This window comes from Cynoglossus semilaevis, chromosome 20 (assembly GCF_000523025.1).
Source record: "Cynoglossus semilaevis isolate Cse_v1.0 chromosome 20, Cse_v1.0, whole genome shotgun sequence".
Taxonomy (NCBI): Eukaryota; Metazoa; Chordata; class Actinopteri; order Pleuronectiformes; family Cynoglossidae; genus Cynoglossus; species Cynoglossus semilaevis.
Genome location: NC_024326.1, coordinates 11,311,800 through 11,325,118, shown reverse-complemented (window position 1 = coordinate 11,325,118; position 13,319 = coordinate 11,311,800). Strand labels below are relative to the sequence as shown.

Below are 13,319 nucleotides of genomic sequence, written 5' to 3'. Positions count from 1 at the left end.
AGAGACGTGAAGGTCAGCACGGCAGAATGTGTGCTAATGCAGCAGTTGACAGGAAAGCACCCGGCTGTCTGCGCTGTGAAATGATTTGGCTGCTCGTCTCTTAAATCTCTTCCAGGAATTTTCTGGACTGAGGAGAATCGGGACAGAAAGCCCATAAACCGGATCAAATCAGAGCACAACGCCGGAACAACAGGGCTGTTGTTTGGACCACGGACCCTCGTCTCACACGTATCTCCACACATCATGGTGTAATGTAATGGATAGAACATTAAAATAATAATAATAATTTATCATTTAAAAACAGTGTTGTTCAGTGTAAAGGAGGCTATATGGGACCTTGAATTGGTGGTTAGTTGCCGTTACATAAAAAGCTTGGCTTTAAGATAAAAATTAAATATAAATACATGAAATAAAAGTATAATATTATATACTGTAAATAATAATAATAATAAAAACATCAAGATCTCCCGAACATTTTTCATGGGGCGATAGAAGAAGGAAAAGAAAAGTACAAGAAGTAAGTTACACCGGGGTCCGGAGAAAGACATTACCAACTGTGACCACAAGAGGGCAGTGATGTCACGGTGAAACTCGACAGACAGCCATCACATCCTCTGTAGGTCACAGTGCTGCTGCTCTGAGATCAGATGTAAAGACAGACACGACATCCACTTCACGGTCGATCTAATTGGTATCTATATTTAGTTTTAACAGGTTTAGAGCCGCGTGAATTGTCCTATCGTGCAGTTGTGTCCCCGTCTCTCTCTCTCTCTCTCTCTCTGTGTGTGTGTGTGTGTGTGTGTGTGTTCAACCGATGCCCTCCGTGTCACATTTCTACCATTTGTCTCTGCAGTCAGAGGCAGATAAAGAGAGGTGAAGCTGGCCGAGTGGGGGCAAAGGGGAGGGGGTGGGGGTCGCAGTGGAGTAAACAGGAAGACATTTGGACATGTCTCCTTCTCTGCTGCTCCTCCCTACACTCTTCTCCTTTCCTATGCCCTTAAACCTCCTCTGCCGTCCTCCTCTTTCATCCCTTTTCACTTTTCATCTTCTCTCCCTCCCTCTCTCTGTCACACACACACACACACACACTTTTGGTCAGTCGACTTTCTCTCTCCCTTCCCTCCCTCTCTCTCTCTCTCTCTCTCTCCCCCTCCTCCTCCCCTCCACCTCCCCTCTCTCTGGGGGCCATCCATCACCGTCTCTGTGACGGTGGCCCGGCTGTAGGTGGTCATGCCAACGGCAGATGGCTCTTTATCGCTGGAGCCCTGGCCTCTCCATGACAACCACAGAGAGCAGGAAGTGACACATCCAGCAGAGTGGAGAGATCTTGACAGGAGATGCACACGCACGCGCACACACACGCACAGACACAGCTACTCTACTCTTCCTGGGACATGGCATTGACTTCCATCACTGTGGACGGTGAAGCCTCATCACTAGTGATGGAGTTGAAAAGAAGGCTGCGGTTCTCCGACACTAAACACTGCAGGCACCAGGGTTTGGTTCCGCTGACAAAGTCTACAAAGTAGAAATAAAAACACACCACAATGTGAAGAGTTCACAGTGAAATATTCGTTCATAGTGACAGTTTGTGACAGTTTTAAATTGAGTTCAATGGAGTTCTGCAGTACCAAATATGGCCGATCGGCAAATTGAGGAGGCGCTGTTGAGTTCATGTGCATTTAATGTAAGAGAGTTGTGATCCCTCGGCTCCAGACACACGTTAAACAACTGAAATTTAAATCAATGATTTGTCACATGGTACAGTACGGAACAGCACGGTACACATCAGTCTGTTCCATTGTCCTCACGCTGTCAGAGGTTCGATGAGTTTACAGTGAAATATTCGTTCATAATGACAGTTTATGACCGTTTTAAATGGAGTTCAATGGAGTTCTGCAGTACCAAATATGGCCGATCGGCAAATTGAGGAGGCGCTGTTGAGTTCATGTGTCATGTAATGTAAGAGAGTTGTGATCCCTCGACTCCAGACACACGTTAAACAACATTCATTAATACTTGGTTTCCACGTGTTCTACTGTATGTCTGTTTTTATAAAAAAATAAAAAATAAAAAAAAAAATTGAATAAAATAGGTTTGCCCCCAGTGGTCATTCAATAGAATGCAACTGTGTGTAACTTCCACAGAAATGACTCCCGTTTCACCTGTTCTATATCTTCTGTAATAAACATATGAGAAGAGCAGTTTAAAAACCACCAGCCTGCAGCTTCTGAGGCACAAAGACCAGCCAGAATGTCTCGCTCAAACACACACACACACACACACACAGGGGTCTGGCTGTCAGTTTATGTTTTGTCAGCAGCTCCAGTGGGAGAGAGGCCATTTTTGACAGCTGGCTGGAGCCATGCACTCTCTCTCTCTCTCTCTCCTCACACACACACACAAAATGCAATTTCATATTTTCCAGATTTCGCCTCGACGTATCCTCACACACACACACACACACACACTCAGGTATATTTAAGAAACTCATCTCCGATGATGGACGTTTCCTCTGTTGTCCACTTCATCTGCGTGGCTGTGAGATGAGGAGCAGACCTGTGAAGCAAAGTGATGTCATGAGTCACGTGACACTGGCCAGCAGGGAGGCGCCGCTACAACCAGGAGAGCAGACAGAGACAGGTCCTGTCCTTCTATGAACAAAGAAAATAAATGAGGCCACACAGGTGTTTCTATTGGTCGGTGGAAGTGGTTGGATCGAGTGTCTGATATTTATGTTTTCTGACTTGTAGATTCAATTTTTGGAGATTGTAATTCCACTAAGTAGAGATGTTCAATAATATCAGCATACTTACATATCTGTAAGAATTCAAAATAAGAACAATTCTAAGGGACATCCGTACTCATCAGTTGAGGTACAGTTCGTATTTTAGACAAACTGAGACCTGGACCAATGTTCTTTCAACTCTGGAAAAAAAAAACACATAGAAATAAAATAAATAATGAAGCAGCAGGCCGCTGTTTGGTTTCCTAGGCGAATATCGTGATTCACTTTTATTAAAAGCATCATAGCTACAATTCATCATACATGATGTCTTCAAAAGAAAAAAAAACAAAAAACAAAAAGATACACACCAAAAAAAGGAACAAAAACATTTACATGGTATGTTTGTAAACTTCAAGGCTAGATAAGAATTTTGAGGTAATGCTCTTCAGCTTGCTGGCTAAAAGTAACAAAAAGTCCATTTTTTTTCAAGAAGTAGCTAAGTAATAAAGGTACCTGATTATTTTAACTCTTTAACACCAGTGCATCAACAGGAACAGAGTGAGAGGAAACTGATTGCAGTACTTAATGTATAATGTATTTTTACAGTTTTAGTTCATTTATATGACACTTGTGGTTATTCATACACGGGTGTGTGATTTTGCTGTGTGTGTGTGTGTGTCTGTGTGTGTGTGTGTATATTGGGACAGTAATGTTGGAACATTCAAAAGCTGCCTTGGTTATTGCTGTCTCAGCATTGGAGAGGAAAGCCGGGGCCCAGTGCTGCCTCTCGTCATCTGCTGGGCTGGCTGTATCACCAGATCCTCGGACCTGGCCACAGTGTGTTTAAAATGTACTTTCAAAAATTAGAACCACTTGCAGTGTTCGATTCACATCAAGACACATAAAACTGGCCTCAGGAATGGAAACAAATCATACACCTGTCACGTCTTTCAAGTATTTTTTTTTCTCTTAAACTTCGCATCCAGAGCTGAACTTTGTGAAGAAATGTTTGAGTGTCCAACTCTGCCGAACGTGTGTCTCAGTCCTGATCTGGCCAGGCCTGGTGTCAGTGTGTGTGACTAGAGCAACAGTCTTTTAAAGAGAGGTCAGTAAGGAGCAGCAATCTGTCTGGAATTAGTGGGACGTGGAGGAGAAAAACAGAACAACAAAAAAAAAGAGACAAAACAAAAGTAACTTTAAAAAAAATTTTGAACGTGGCAACGATGAGGAAATCAAGGAAATCCTCCCCACAGACTCAACCTGAAACGTCACTTGTCTGCGTACGGAACACCACTTCCTGTTCCCTCACAGAAACTTCCAAGGGAATTTTCAGTGACTGAACAGGACCAGGATCACAAAGTCCCCTGAACCCTGAACCCAGACCAGGCGCCGACTCCAGCAGAGGAAGGATCAGCTTGGCAGTGGAAAGACTTGAGACTAGAACTCAAAACAGTGTGGGACTGAGTTTAACAGTAATGATTTAACGTGCACCAGCACACGTGCACGCACAAGAGCGCAGCTGGCAGGAAGTCCTTCCAGAAACAGTCACATGACTCGGAGGTTAAGGGGGAGGGGGGGCTGGAGGGGGGTTAGTGTGTGGGTGTGTCTAGTGGTGAAACTCAGAGGACCTGTATGTGTGTGTATGACGTGTGTGTGTATGACGTGTGTGTGTATGACGTGTGTGTGTGGTCATCAGTGTCTGAGACTGAGCTCCAGACGAGCCTCCTTTCCTTTCTTCCTCATCAGTTTCTACCTGATATGTGTGAGAACTACGGACAGAACAGCTCGACTCTCTTTACCCACAATTCCTTCCTGCAGCAGCGTTGTCAGACAGTGGGCTCAGCTGTAATGCCATTTTCTTTCTTCCATTTTTACCTTTTTTTTTTGAGAACTGTTTTTCTTTTTGAGAAAACATACCAGCAGCGGCTGTTGCTTTTCTCTGCGACCATTCGCTGCCAACAACCAACAAACGGCAACATAACAGTCCAGACAGAGAAGAAAATTAAAAAATAATAATAATAATGACACGGGCTGAAGCAGCAATAATAAACATAATAATATTAGCACTATTGGAACCATGTGAAGTCCTGTGTCTGGGTTTGTGGAAGAGAAGAGTCGACAGATAAGAGAACAGTCTTTGAAGAAGAGCCAGACTCTTCTTTCCCTGACTACACTATCACTCAGAGAGACTGAACACACACACACACACACACACACACCCACACACACACACACTTCATCCTCTCTGACAAATAGTAAATAAACCTGGCCACAAAAGAAATAACAAACAAACAACTCATCAATAACAACAGAAAAAAAAAAAAAAAAGGAAACAAAAACAAAACAGACTGATAATAGTTTGAATATTTCTGTTGGAGGCGTGTAAACATGGGAGGAGAGGTGGAGGAGGTCGGAGCAGGGAGGTCACGGGTGAAGCAACGTCCCAGGCCGACCCTCGCTCACTTCACTCATTCAGTCACTCTTGTCCTTTTGTGGAGACGCTGCAGGCTCCTCTCTGTCTCCACCGTCCTCCACCAACGAGTCGTCTCCCTCGCCTCCTACGTCCTCCTCCATCTCCTCCGCATAGTCACTCTCTCCTCCCTCATCTTCCTCCTTCTTGTCGTCGTCGGCGGCCCCTCCTGCCGCTCTGCGGTGCACATTTCCCTCTGCTCCTCCTCTGGCGGGGTTAGCGGACATAGCGCTGCCCCCCAGCATCCCCGCCATGGCGCTCTGAAGCTCTGCCAAGGTGGACGCAGCGGGGAAGCCGGGGAGGCTGAGGCCGCCCAGGCCTGGAGGTAGGAACATGGAGGGGTAGAGGAGGCCGGGGGCCACGGTGGAGAGGAGGAAGGGGTTGAAGGCCAGGGAGTTGGCAGACATGCCGGCAGCTGCCAGCAGGGCTGCAGCATCGCCGTTACAGGAAGCCTCCGCCGGCGAGTCGACAGCTGGCAGCTCGGCAGCAGAGGTGACGTCACCGGCTGATTTCACCATCTTCTCCTTGCCCTCTTTACCTTCTTTCTCCTTTTTTCCTCCACTGCCCTCTGCCTGCTCTTTGTCCCCCGGCTCCTTCCCTTCCTCCACACTGTCCCCCTCCTCCATCGCTTCTCTCTTCCGCTTTGCCGCCGAGTTGCCACTCTCTCTTCCCTCTCCCTCCGCTGTTCCGTTGGTGTTCCCTGATGCGGCGGTGGAATTGGATGTGGCCGCTGCTGCCAGGTTACCGCCGAAGAGGCCACCGAGGGTGAACATGTTGGGGAGGGCGGTGGCCATGTTGGGGAGTCCTCCCATACCAGGCAGCATGAGGGGCAGCATGGAGGCGGCGGCGGCGGCGCTGGCTGCAGCCTGCTTAGGGTCGGTGGGAGGAGGGAAGGCCATTAGACCTGCAGCCAACTGAAGAGACTGGAGGCTCTGGAGGGACGACAGGTCCATCCCTCCAAACAGACTGTTCAGCAGCAGAGGATTGATGCCCCCTGCAGGGAGACAGCTGGGTAAATACAGAGCTTCAACCACACAGAAACAAACTGCGCTCAGGAAACGACCAGAAACACTGAGAACGATGTAAAGAAAATACGAGGCTGCAAAATATACAAAATAATTTATAAATAATATAAAAATGACCATCACAACCAAGAGTACATATGGAACTGGATGGTTCAGTACTGTATATATTTATTTTTAACCCTTTGACTTCTTTCTTACTCTTATATTATGCATTAAAACATACATTTTAAACATAACATTCTGAGTGCGTGTAGCTGCTAAGCTAACTCTTTCTCTTCCGTAAACCATGGTGTTATAAAAACACCAACTGTTCACTGATGTCAACGTTGCCACAAATCCTGTATGAATATTTTAGTATGAAATTTCAAAATGTAATTAAAGGTAATTAAGCACCGTCAACGCTGTGATATATTTGTGTTTCAGTATTTCTCGTTGATTGACAGCCCTATTTACTATATTTAGCACGTTCATTACCTGCGGAGGAAGCAGCCGTCGCCAGTGAGGCCTGGGCGGCCTGAGCAGCTGCGGCAGCCTGAGCCGCGGCTGTCGCCTTGGCGATCTCAGATTTGGGTCGTCGACCTCGGCGTCGGACGCCCTCCTCCCTGATGACGGGGCCGGTGAGGAGGCGATCAAACATGGCTTCTGGGAGGAAACCCTGTGTGGTGGACGGGCTGTTAGGAAACTCATCTGATTGGATGTTTGACTAACGGACTAATCAGGGAATGTGCGCCGTTCACTGACCGATTGCTTGACGATGTCTGTCCAATCAGGGGCGATGGAAAACTCTGGGTTCTCCAGTAGCCATCTGGGAAGCTCCTTCATTGGTGGAGCCATTGCCCCGCCCATCTATGAATGGAAGAGTGAAAAAATGTGTGACGGAATATAATTAACGCTGTAGCCTCTATCAGATGGGTACTAACAAGTCAGCTCCAACTGAGGCATTCTGGGAACTTTGGACATTCTGTCCAACTGAACACTGGATAATAACTGTTACTGTACAATTTACTGTTTTCTATTTTTTTTTTTTTTTTACATTTGTCATGACTTCACATTCACTGTCCACAAAATAAATACATCTCAGAGAGACACTTATTATTATTATTATGGGTAATTCAGGTCATCTTGGTTAATCTTTAGCATTTATTTATTTTTTGGTTATGAGTCACCGGCTGAAGAATCTGCTGTTACAGTAAATCTACAGCCAAAGATTTGAAGGATTTTGGGGAAAGAAAAATTCAAATAAAAAGATGACAGGTTTTAACAAAGACGTTGACAGGATGCACATGAAAATGACTGGACTTGGAGTCGTGTAGCAGACACTCATCCAAGACATCACTCTCCTTTGAGACAAGATAATGAAGGTTTATCAGGGTAAAACATGAACAAAGTCAGTCTGCTGAAGGACCAATCAAAACACTGTGTTTAAACAGTGAGCGTCAGTGAGCGTCTGCTGNNNNCCGCGGCTGTCCTTGCCTCCATGCCGTCTGGTGTCCACGGGCCCTCTTTCCTCCCCGGTCAGCGTGTTGATGTCGATCTTGTTGGGGTTTCGACAGCGATGGCGTTTCTGTTTGGGTTTGGAGAACTGAGACAGCAGCAGCTCCTCACTCTTCTGTGGCAGGAAAAACAATTTGAAATTAACCGGAGCTCGTGTAAATAATCACTTGACATAAAGACTGAGGCTGTGTCTGAACAGGAAGAAAATAAATTCCTAATCCTGCTTCGTTTCTCCAAGCTTACGTGGAGCGGTGATGAGGACTGAAGCAGGTAAAGTAGTACGTACTGGTGTGTATCCAGGCATGTCCATGCTGTACGAGGGGTGCTGTCGCAGCCACTCTCCCAGCTCCTTGTTTGACACCGCCGCCGCCGCTGCTTCCTCCTCGTCCAGACTGCCTGATGCTAAAGACCTGGTGCTGGGGCTCTGCTCGGGGACGGTCAGTGATCTGTGGGCACGGGCGGACTCCTGAACCCCCTCCACCACCGTCACGTCACCGTCATCCTGGACACCCAACCAAGCGACACAGAAGAGAGACGCGTTTGATGTGTGTGCACATGTGTGGCAGAAACATAAGTGTGTCAAACATGTCAACAGTGTCTCTGTACCGCTGCTGGTCTCTTGTTGCCCATGAACAGCAGCTCCAGACCCTCCACATTTTTCCTGCGGCCACGCCTCCTCCTCATGACGGGCACGTCGGCATCGAGGGAACCGTTAGCCCGTTCTCCAGAGGGCATCGCCTGCTGCAGCAGCTCCATCTGAGCCTTGAGGGCGGAGCTTGTGACCAGAGCACTTGGAAATCCGGTCAGTGAGGGTGAGGACTTGTGGTGATGATGCATGCCCTGAGAAAACACGTATCCCACAGGGTTCTATTTATTTTATTTATAAATGCTGTATCTGTATTCTTCCGACACTGTCCCAGTAACGGACAGTCTGTCCCAGTACCGGACAGTCTGTCCCAGTAACGGACAGTCTGTCCCAGTACCGGACAGTCTGTCCCAGTAACGGACAGTCTGTCCCAGTACCGGACAGTCTGTCCCAGTAACGGACAGTCTGTCCCAGTACCGGACAGTCTGTCCCAGTAACGGACAGTCTGTCCCAGTACCGGACAGTCTGTCCCAGTAACGGACAGTCTGTCCCAGTAACGGACAGTCTGTCCCAGTACCGGACAGTCTGTCCCAGTAACGGACAGTCTGTCCCAGTAACGGACAGTCTGTCCCAGTAACGGACAGTCTGTCCCAGTACCGGACAGTCTGTCCCAGTAACGGACAGTCTGTCCCAGTACCGGACAGTCTGTCCCAGTAACGGACAGTCTGTCCCAGTAACGGACAGTCTGTCCCAGTACCGGACAGTCTGTCCCAGTAACGGACAGTCTGTCCCAGTAACGGACAGTCTGTCCCAGTACCGGACAGTCTGTCCCAGTAACGGACAGTCTGTCCCAGTAACGGACAGTCTGTCCCAGTACCGGACAGTCTGTCCCAGTAACGGACAGTCTGTCCCAGTACCGGACAGTCTGTCCCAGTAACGGACAGTCGGTCACTAACCTTGGTGAGGTCTATGGCCTGGTTCTGTGGCTCTGCAGCAGCAGAGTGGCTTTCTCTCAGCTGGGCCACCATCTCCATCAGGTTGCGCCTCTTCGCCGCCCTCTCCGCCTCTATCTCGATCTTTCTCCTCCTCCTCCTCCTCTGGCGAGGTATCGTCAGGCTGAGAGCGCCATCCTGTAACCACAGGTCAACGCTTACACCGGTCCCTGACCTCTTTATCTCTACGTTACTGCAGCCTTGGAAAGCGAGGACAGCGATGATAGCGACTCACGTGAACCTGAGGTGATATGGTTGTGTCTTCACTTGCGCTGTACGGCGTATGAATTCCAGTCATCGTCAGCTCGGCCAGGCTCCGCCTATGCAGTGGGCTGTCGACGGTGGCAGCTGCAGCTAACGCAGAGCTGTGTCCAGGCACCAGGTTCCCTGGGAAGTCAAAGATGTGGCGTCTGTTGACCGGCCACTTGCCCTTCAGCACAGCCTCGCAGATGTTATCCATCCTGTTAATCATCACTCGATCCTGAGGGCGAGGACAACAATTCTTATTTGCTGTTCAAATATATTCATTTGTTTTGGTGAATACCACAGAACACACAGCGCCGTTCATGTTCACAGAGTTGAGGCAAAGCCCAAAGCTGAACCAAGTGTTTCCCACGTGGTACTGTCACTGTTTAAAAAGTGATTACACCTGACCTCCACTGGAGCCTTGAGTTAATTAGCCTGCTGGCTAACACCAAAGACTCACCTTGGGCCAGAATGAGAAGGCGTAGGCACGGTCCTGTAAGGCTTGCAGTGTAGATGTTTCCGGAAGGTCGTCGGGGCAGAATCCATCTCTGGTTTCATCCCGGGCTGACGTGCTCAGAGAGGCGATGCTCTCCTCGTCAAAGTTCTTCTGCTCCGATGCTGCGCTCACTGTTCAGACAGAGGGGACAGCCATTTTGCAACTCATAATGTGAAGGTTTTTCAAACCCTTATCAAGGGATCTGAACTCATTTTAATCTTATTCTCTCGCCCCTGGAACTCATTCTCATTAAAACACTGCCAAGTCATGAGGGGAAACACCAGAAATAGGCCCGTGTCAGCAACGAGGGGGCCAACAACCAGGACAAAAACTGGTTAACAACAGGAATGTGAGGACACTGGAGGCATCCAGGATACAATCCCACTACTACTACTACAAAAAAAAAAAAACAACCACATCCTACCTTCGGCCTGAGAGGATTTCTCTGATTTGTCGTCGTCATCCATCCTGTCCTCTTCTTCGCCCTCGGGGCTTTTCTCTGGGTCGGTTGATTTCAGAGACTTGGGAGATTCTGGGTTCTCCCTTTCTCCCTCATCCTCTCCCACCGTCTTGTGCCCTGGCTGTGCTTTAGGAGAGGTGTCGAGGTGATCCGAGAGGTCAATAATCATCTCCTCCTGGTCCCTTTGAGAGTAGTCTTCACTCAAACTCTTCTTCTCCTCCTCAGTGGTGGCTTTGTTCTCCTCAGACGGATTCTCTTCTTTTATCTGTTCTTTCTGATCCATCTTCTCTTTCGTCTCTTCTTTTTCCACTTTAGGACAAATGTTTTCCTCCTCTTTGACCTCTTTTCTGGGTGATCCAGTAGCAGTCTCATCCATCTCCTGTCCAACCTGTCCCTCATTTTTCTTCTGGTCTTCAGAGTTTTCAGTCTTGGTACATTGAATGTCCAGATTATTTTCCTCGGCCGTTTCCTTTTTCACCTCTGTATCCATTTTTCCTTCCCCTGTTTTCACTTCTTTTGCTGCATCAACAGCGATCTTGGCAGCAGCTGCCACACTCTCCAGCTCTGCGGGGGTAAAAAGCGCGGCAGGGGCACTCTCTGCCGCTCCGACTCCAGCCTTGGTGAACTCTCCCTGGACCCCCGTGCTGATACCAGACCCTCGCTGGTTGGTAAAGCGCTGGTGAGCCTCCAAGAAAGCCAGTGTAGAGTCATTCAAGATGTGGTAATCGGTGCGGCTAACGCCATGCTTAGAGGCTCCGATCAGGAGGTCCCGATCGTGGCGGCCGCACTCCCACCACTCTGGTAGGTCCGGGGAAGGCTGACAAAGCTTGAGGCGCTCAGAGAGCAAGGGGTGAGGAAGAACCTGCTCTCGAATGCGACGGAGCAGCTCGATGCGGTACAGGGTACGAGAAGCACGCTCCTCAGTGATTGGGTCAATTATCAGGGTTGGGTCTGGAAGTTCTGTAAGAGAGAGAGAGAGAGAGAGAGAGAGAGAGTAAGAAGTCAGGCCTCTGAGGAAGGAAAACTAAAAGTTCACCATTATCTCATTGACTGCAACTTATCACATCCTCTGCACTGATGAGGAAACACCACACAGTCCTTTGAATTAAAAGCTTCCTTTTACCTGAATCAGTCTTGACCTGCATTCTGCAGACACGTTTGCACATGGCGATAAATGAATAGTAGTATTTCTCCAGACTCTCATCCGTTTTCTTGTCCAGGCGAGCGAAGGCCCTGAACTGTGCCCAGTCAAATTTCTGGCGCTGGGTGTCAAAGACGACGCCAAACGTAGACACAACGCGGTAGAAGTCGGCCTCCTCACGACGAGTCCATCTGAAAGAAAGGTTCAACAGGAAGTGTGAGCCATCATTTTAAACGTCTGCGGACGTCCCACATACCAGTATGAAGTGACAGGTCTACCTTTGTCTTCTCTCCTTGTAGTACAAGGCTCCGTCAGGCATCAGAGAGCTGGCCGTCATGACGGGGGAAGCCTCTGGCATCAACTGTCCACCCTTGGCAAAGTAAGCACTTCCTTTGGCCAAATATGGACTTCCGTCTGCCATGAATACTGTGGATCCCTCTTGGATGTAAGACACTCCTCCGACCGTCTCAGCAACCATGGGGACAGACGGCAGGAAGTCCCTGCGTCGGCGGCGGCGTCCATCAGGCCGGTTGAGGGCTTCCTGGCGGAGCAGCTCTCTCCTGTTGGATCGCTGGTATGCCGTAATAAGGCGCCGTAATCGGGCTGTCAGTGCAGAGGCTGCCGGCCAGTAGAGTAGCTCACTGGACTCTCCGCCCACAATGGATGCAATCTGACCACTTTCGCCAGATTTGGCACCTGAGAGTGTAAGACAAAGACGGGGAGGGTGAAGGTCAGTGACGGGGCGTCGGCTATGAAAAGTCTTCATTATTTATTTAGGCCAAGTTGTTGCTCATGCAGCAAAGGCTGGCAGTATCTTCACACTAATGCAGTATTTACTCGTGACGGTCCGGAGGAGCACGTACAGGACATGAATCGCCCGTTTGCAGTTTTACAGCGTTGTTTTATTAGCACATACTTCCACCAACATTACCTTCAGCCTCTCCCTCCGCAGTGTCGTCTTTGTCATCCAGCGGGGAGTTGGTGAAGTCGTCCATGTCGTCCTTGAAGGGCATTCGTAGTGGTTTGTACTCTGGATCCTCATCCTCACTGTCAGGGAGGAAGAGGAAACAAACACAGATGAGCAAAGGATCAAAGAAACTACAAAGATATGAAGAGAGGACGTGACTGACAGAGCAGCACACTTCAGTCAGACGTGCAGACTGTGAAGAAACACCTACAACATTCCCCCCCAAAAAAGTAAACACACATTGTGAGAGTTGACCTGAAAGAATAACTGAACAGCCTTCAGACACTGAAGCCACTCTCTTACCCATCAACGCCATCTGCCATCATGTCAGAGCCCCTCTGCTCTGCTGCGATAGCCTTGGCATCAGGCATGCCCACCCTCTCCAAGAAACATAATGTGGGGTCCGCTCTCATCGAGTTATATTTTTCATAGCCTAAAAAAAAAAAAAAAAAAAAGTTTAGGAAGAACTAAAATGAATGAATGAATAAATGCACAAAGGTATAACAGGACTGTAGTTCATAAATGTATCGTCTTGATCAGTCTGAGACAGTCATGAAAATACACACACACACCAACACACACGCAGGGCGGTGCATCCATATTAAATAAAGGAATAGACAAAAACTGCAGCAGAAGGGCAGACCCCAGGAGCCAGCTGCTGACAAGACTGTGTGTGTGTGTGTGTGTGTGTGTGTGTGTGTGTGTCCAAGAGTC

The 13,319-nt window shown here is 48.4% G+C and overlaps 1 protein-coding gene across 1 annotated transcript in view; it reads right to left on the bottom strand.

The window, feature by feature from the left end:
* Positions 1 to 2,982: 2,982 nt before the first annotated feature.
* The window catches only part of chd7 (chromodomain helicase DNA binding protein 7), a 50,219-nt gene continuing 39,882 nt past the window's right edge, over positions 2,983 to 13,319 (bottom strand). The window contains exons 28-41 of the mRNA XM_008334681.3: positions 12,909 to 13,038; positions 12,570 to 12,685; positions 11,917 to 12,334; positions 11,621 to 11,829; positions 10,462 to 11,457; positions 10,002 to 10,168; positions 9,531 to 9,776; positions 9,260 to 9,433; positions 8,324 to 8,557; positions 8,004 to 8,219; positions 7,694 to 7,832; positions 6,965 to 7,071; positions 6,698 to 6,878; positions 2,983 to 6,192 (exon numbers count right to left, since the gene is read on the bottom strand). Coding sequence (XP_008332903.1) covers positions 5,201 to 6,192; positions 6,698 to 6,878; positions 6,965 to 7,071; positions 7,694 to 7,832; positions 8,004 to 8,219; positions 8,324 to 8,557; positions 9,260 to 9,433; positions 9,531 to 9,776; positions 10,002 to 10,168; positions 10,462 to 11,457; positions 11,621 to 11,829; positions 11,917 to 12,334; positions 12,570 to 12,685; positions 12,909 to 13,038 — 4,325 coding nt within the window. The 3' untranslated portion in view covers positions 2,983 to 5,200. The remainder of the gene's footprint in view (positions 6,193 to 6,697; positions 6,879 to 6,964; positions 7,072 to 7,693; positions 7,833 to 8,003; positions 8,220 to 8,323; positions 8,558 to 9,259; positions 9,434 to 9,530; positions 9,777 to 10,001; positions 10,169 to 10,461; positions 11,458 to 11,620; positions 11,830 to 11,916; positions 12,335 to 12,569; positions 12,686 to 12,908; positions 13,039 to 13,319) is intronic.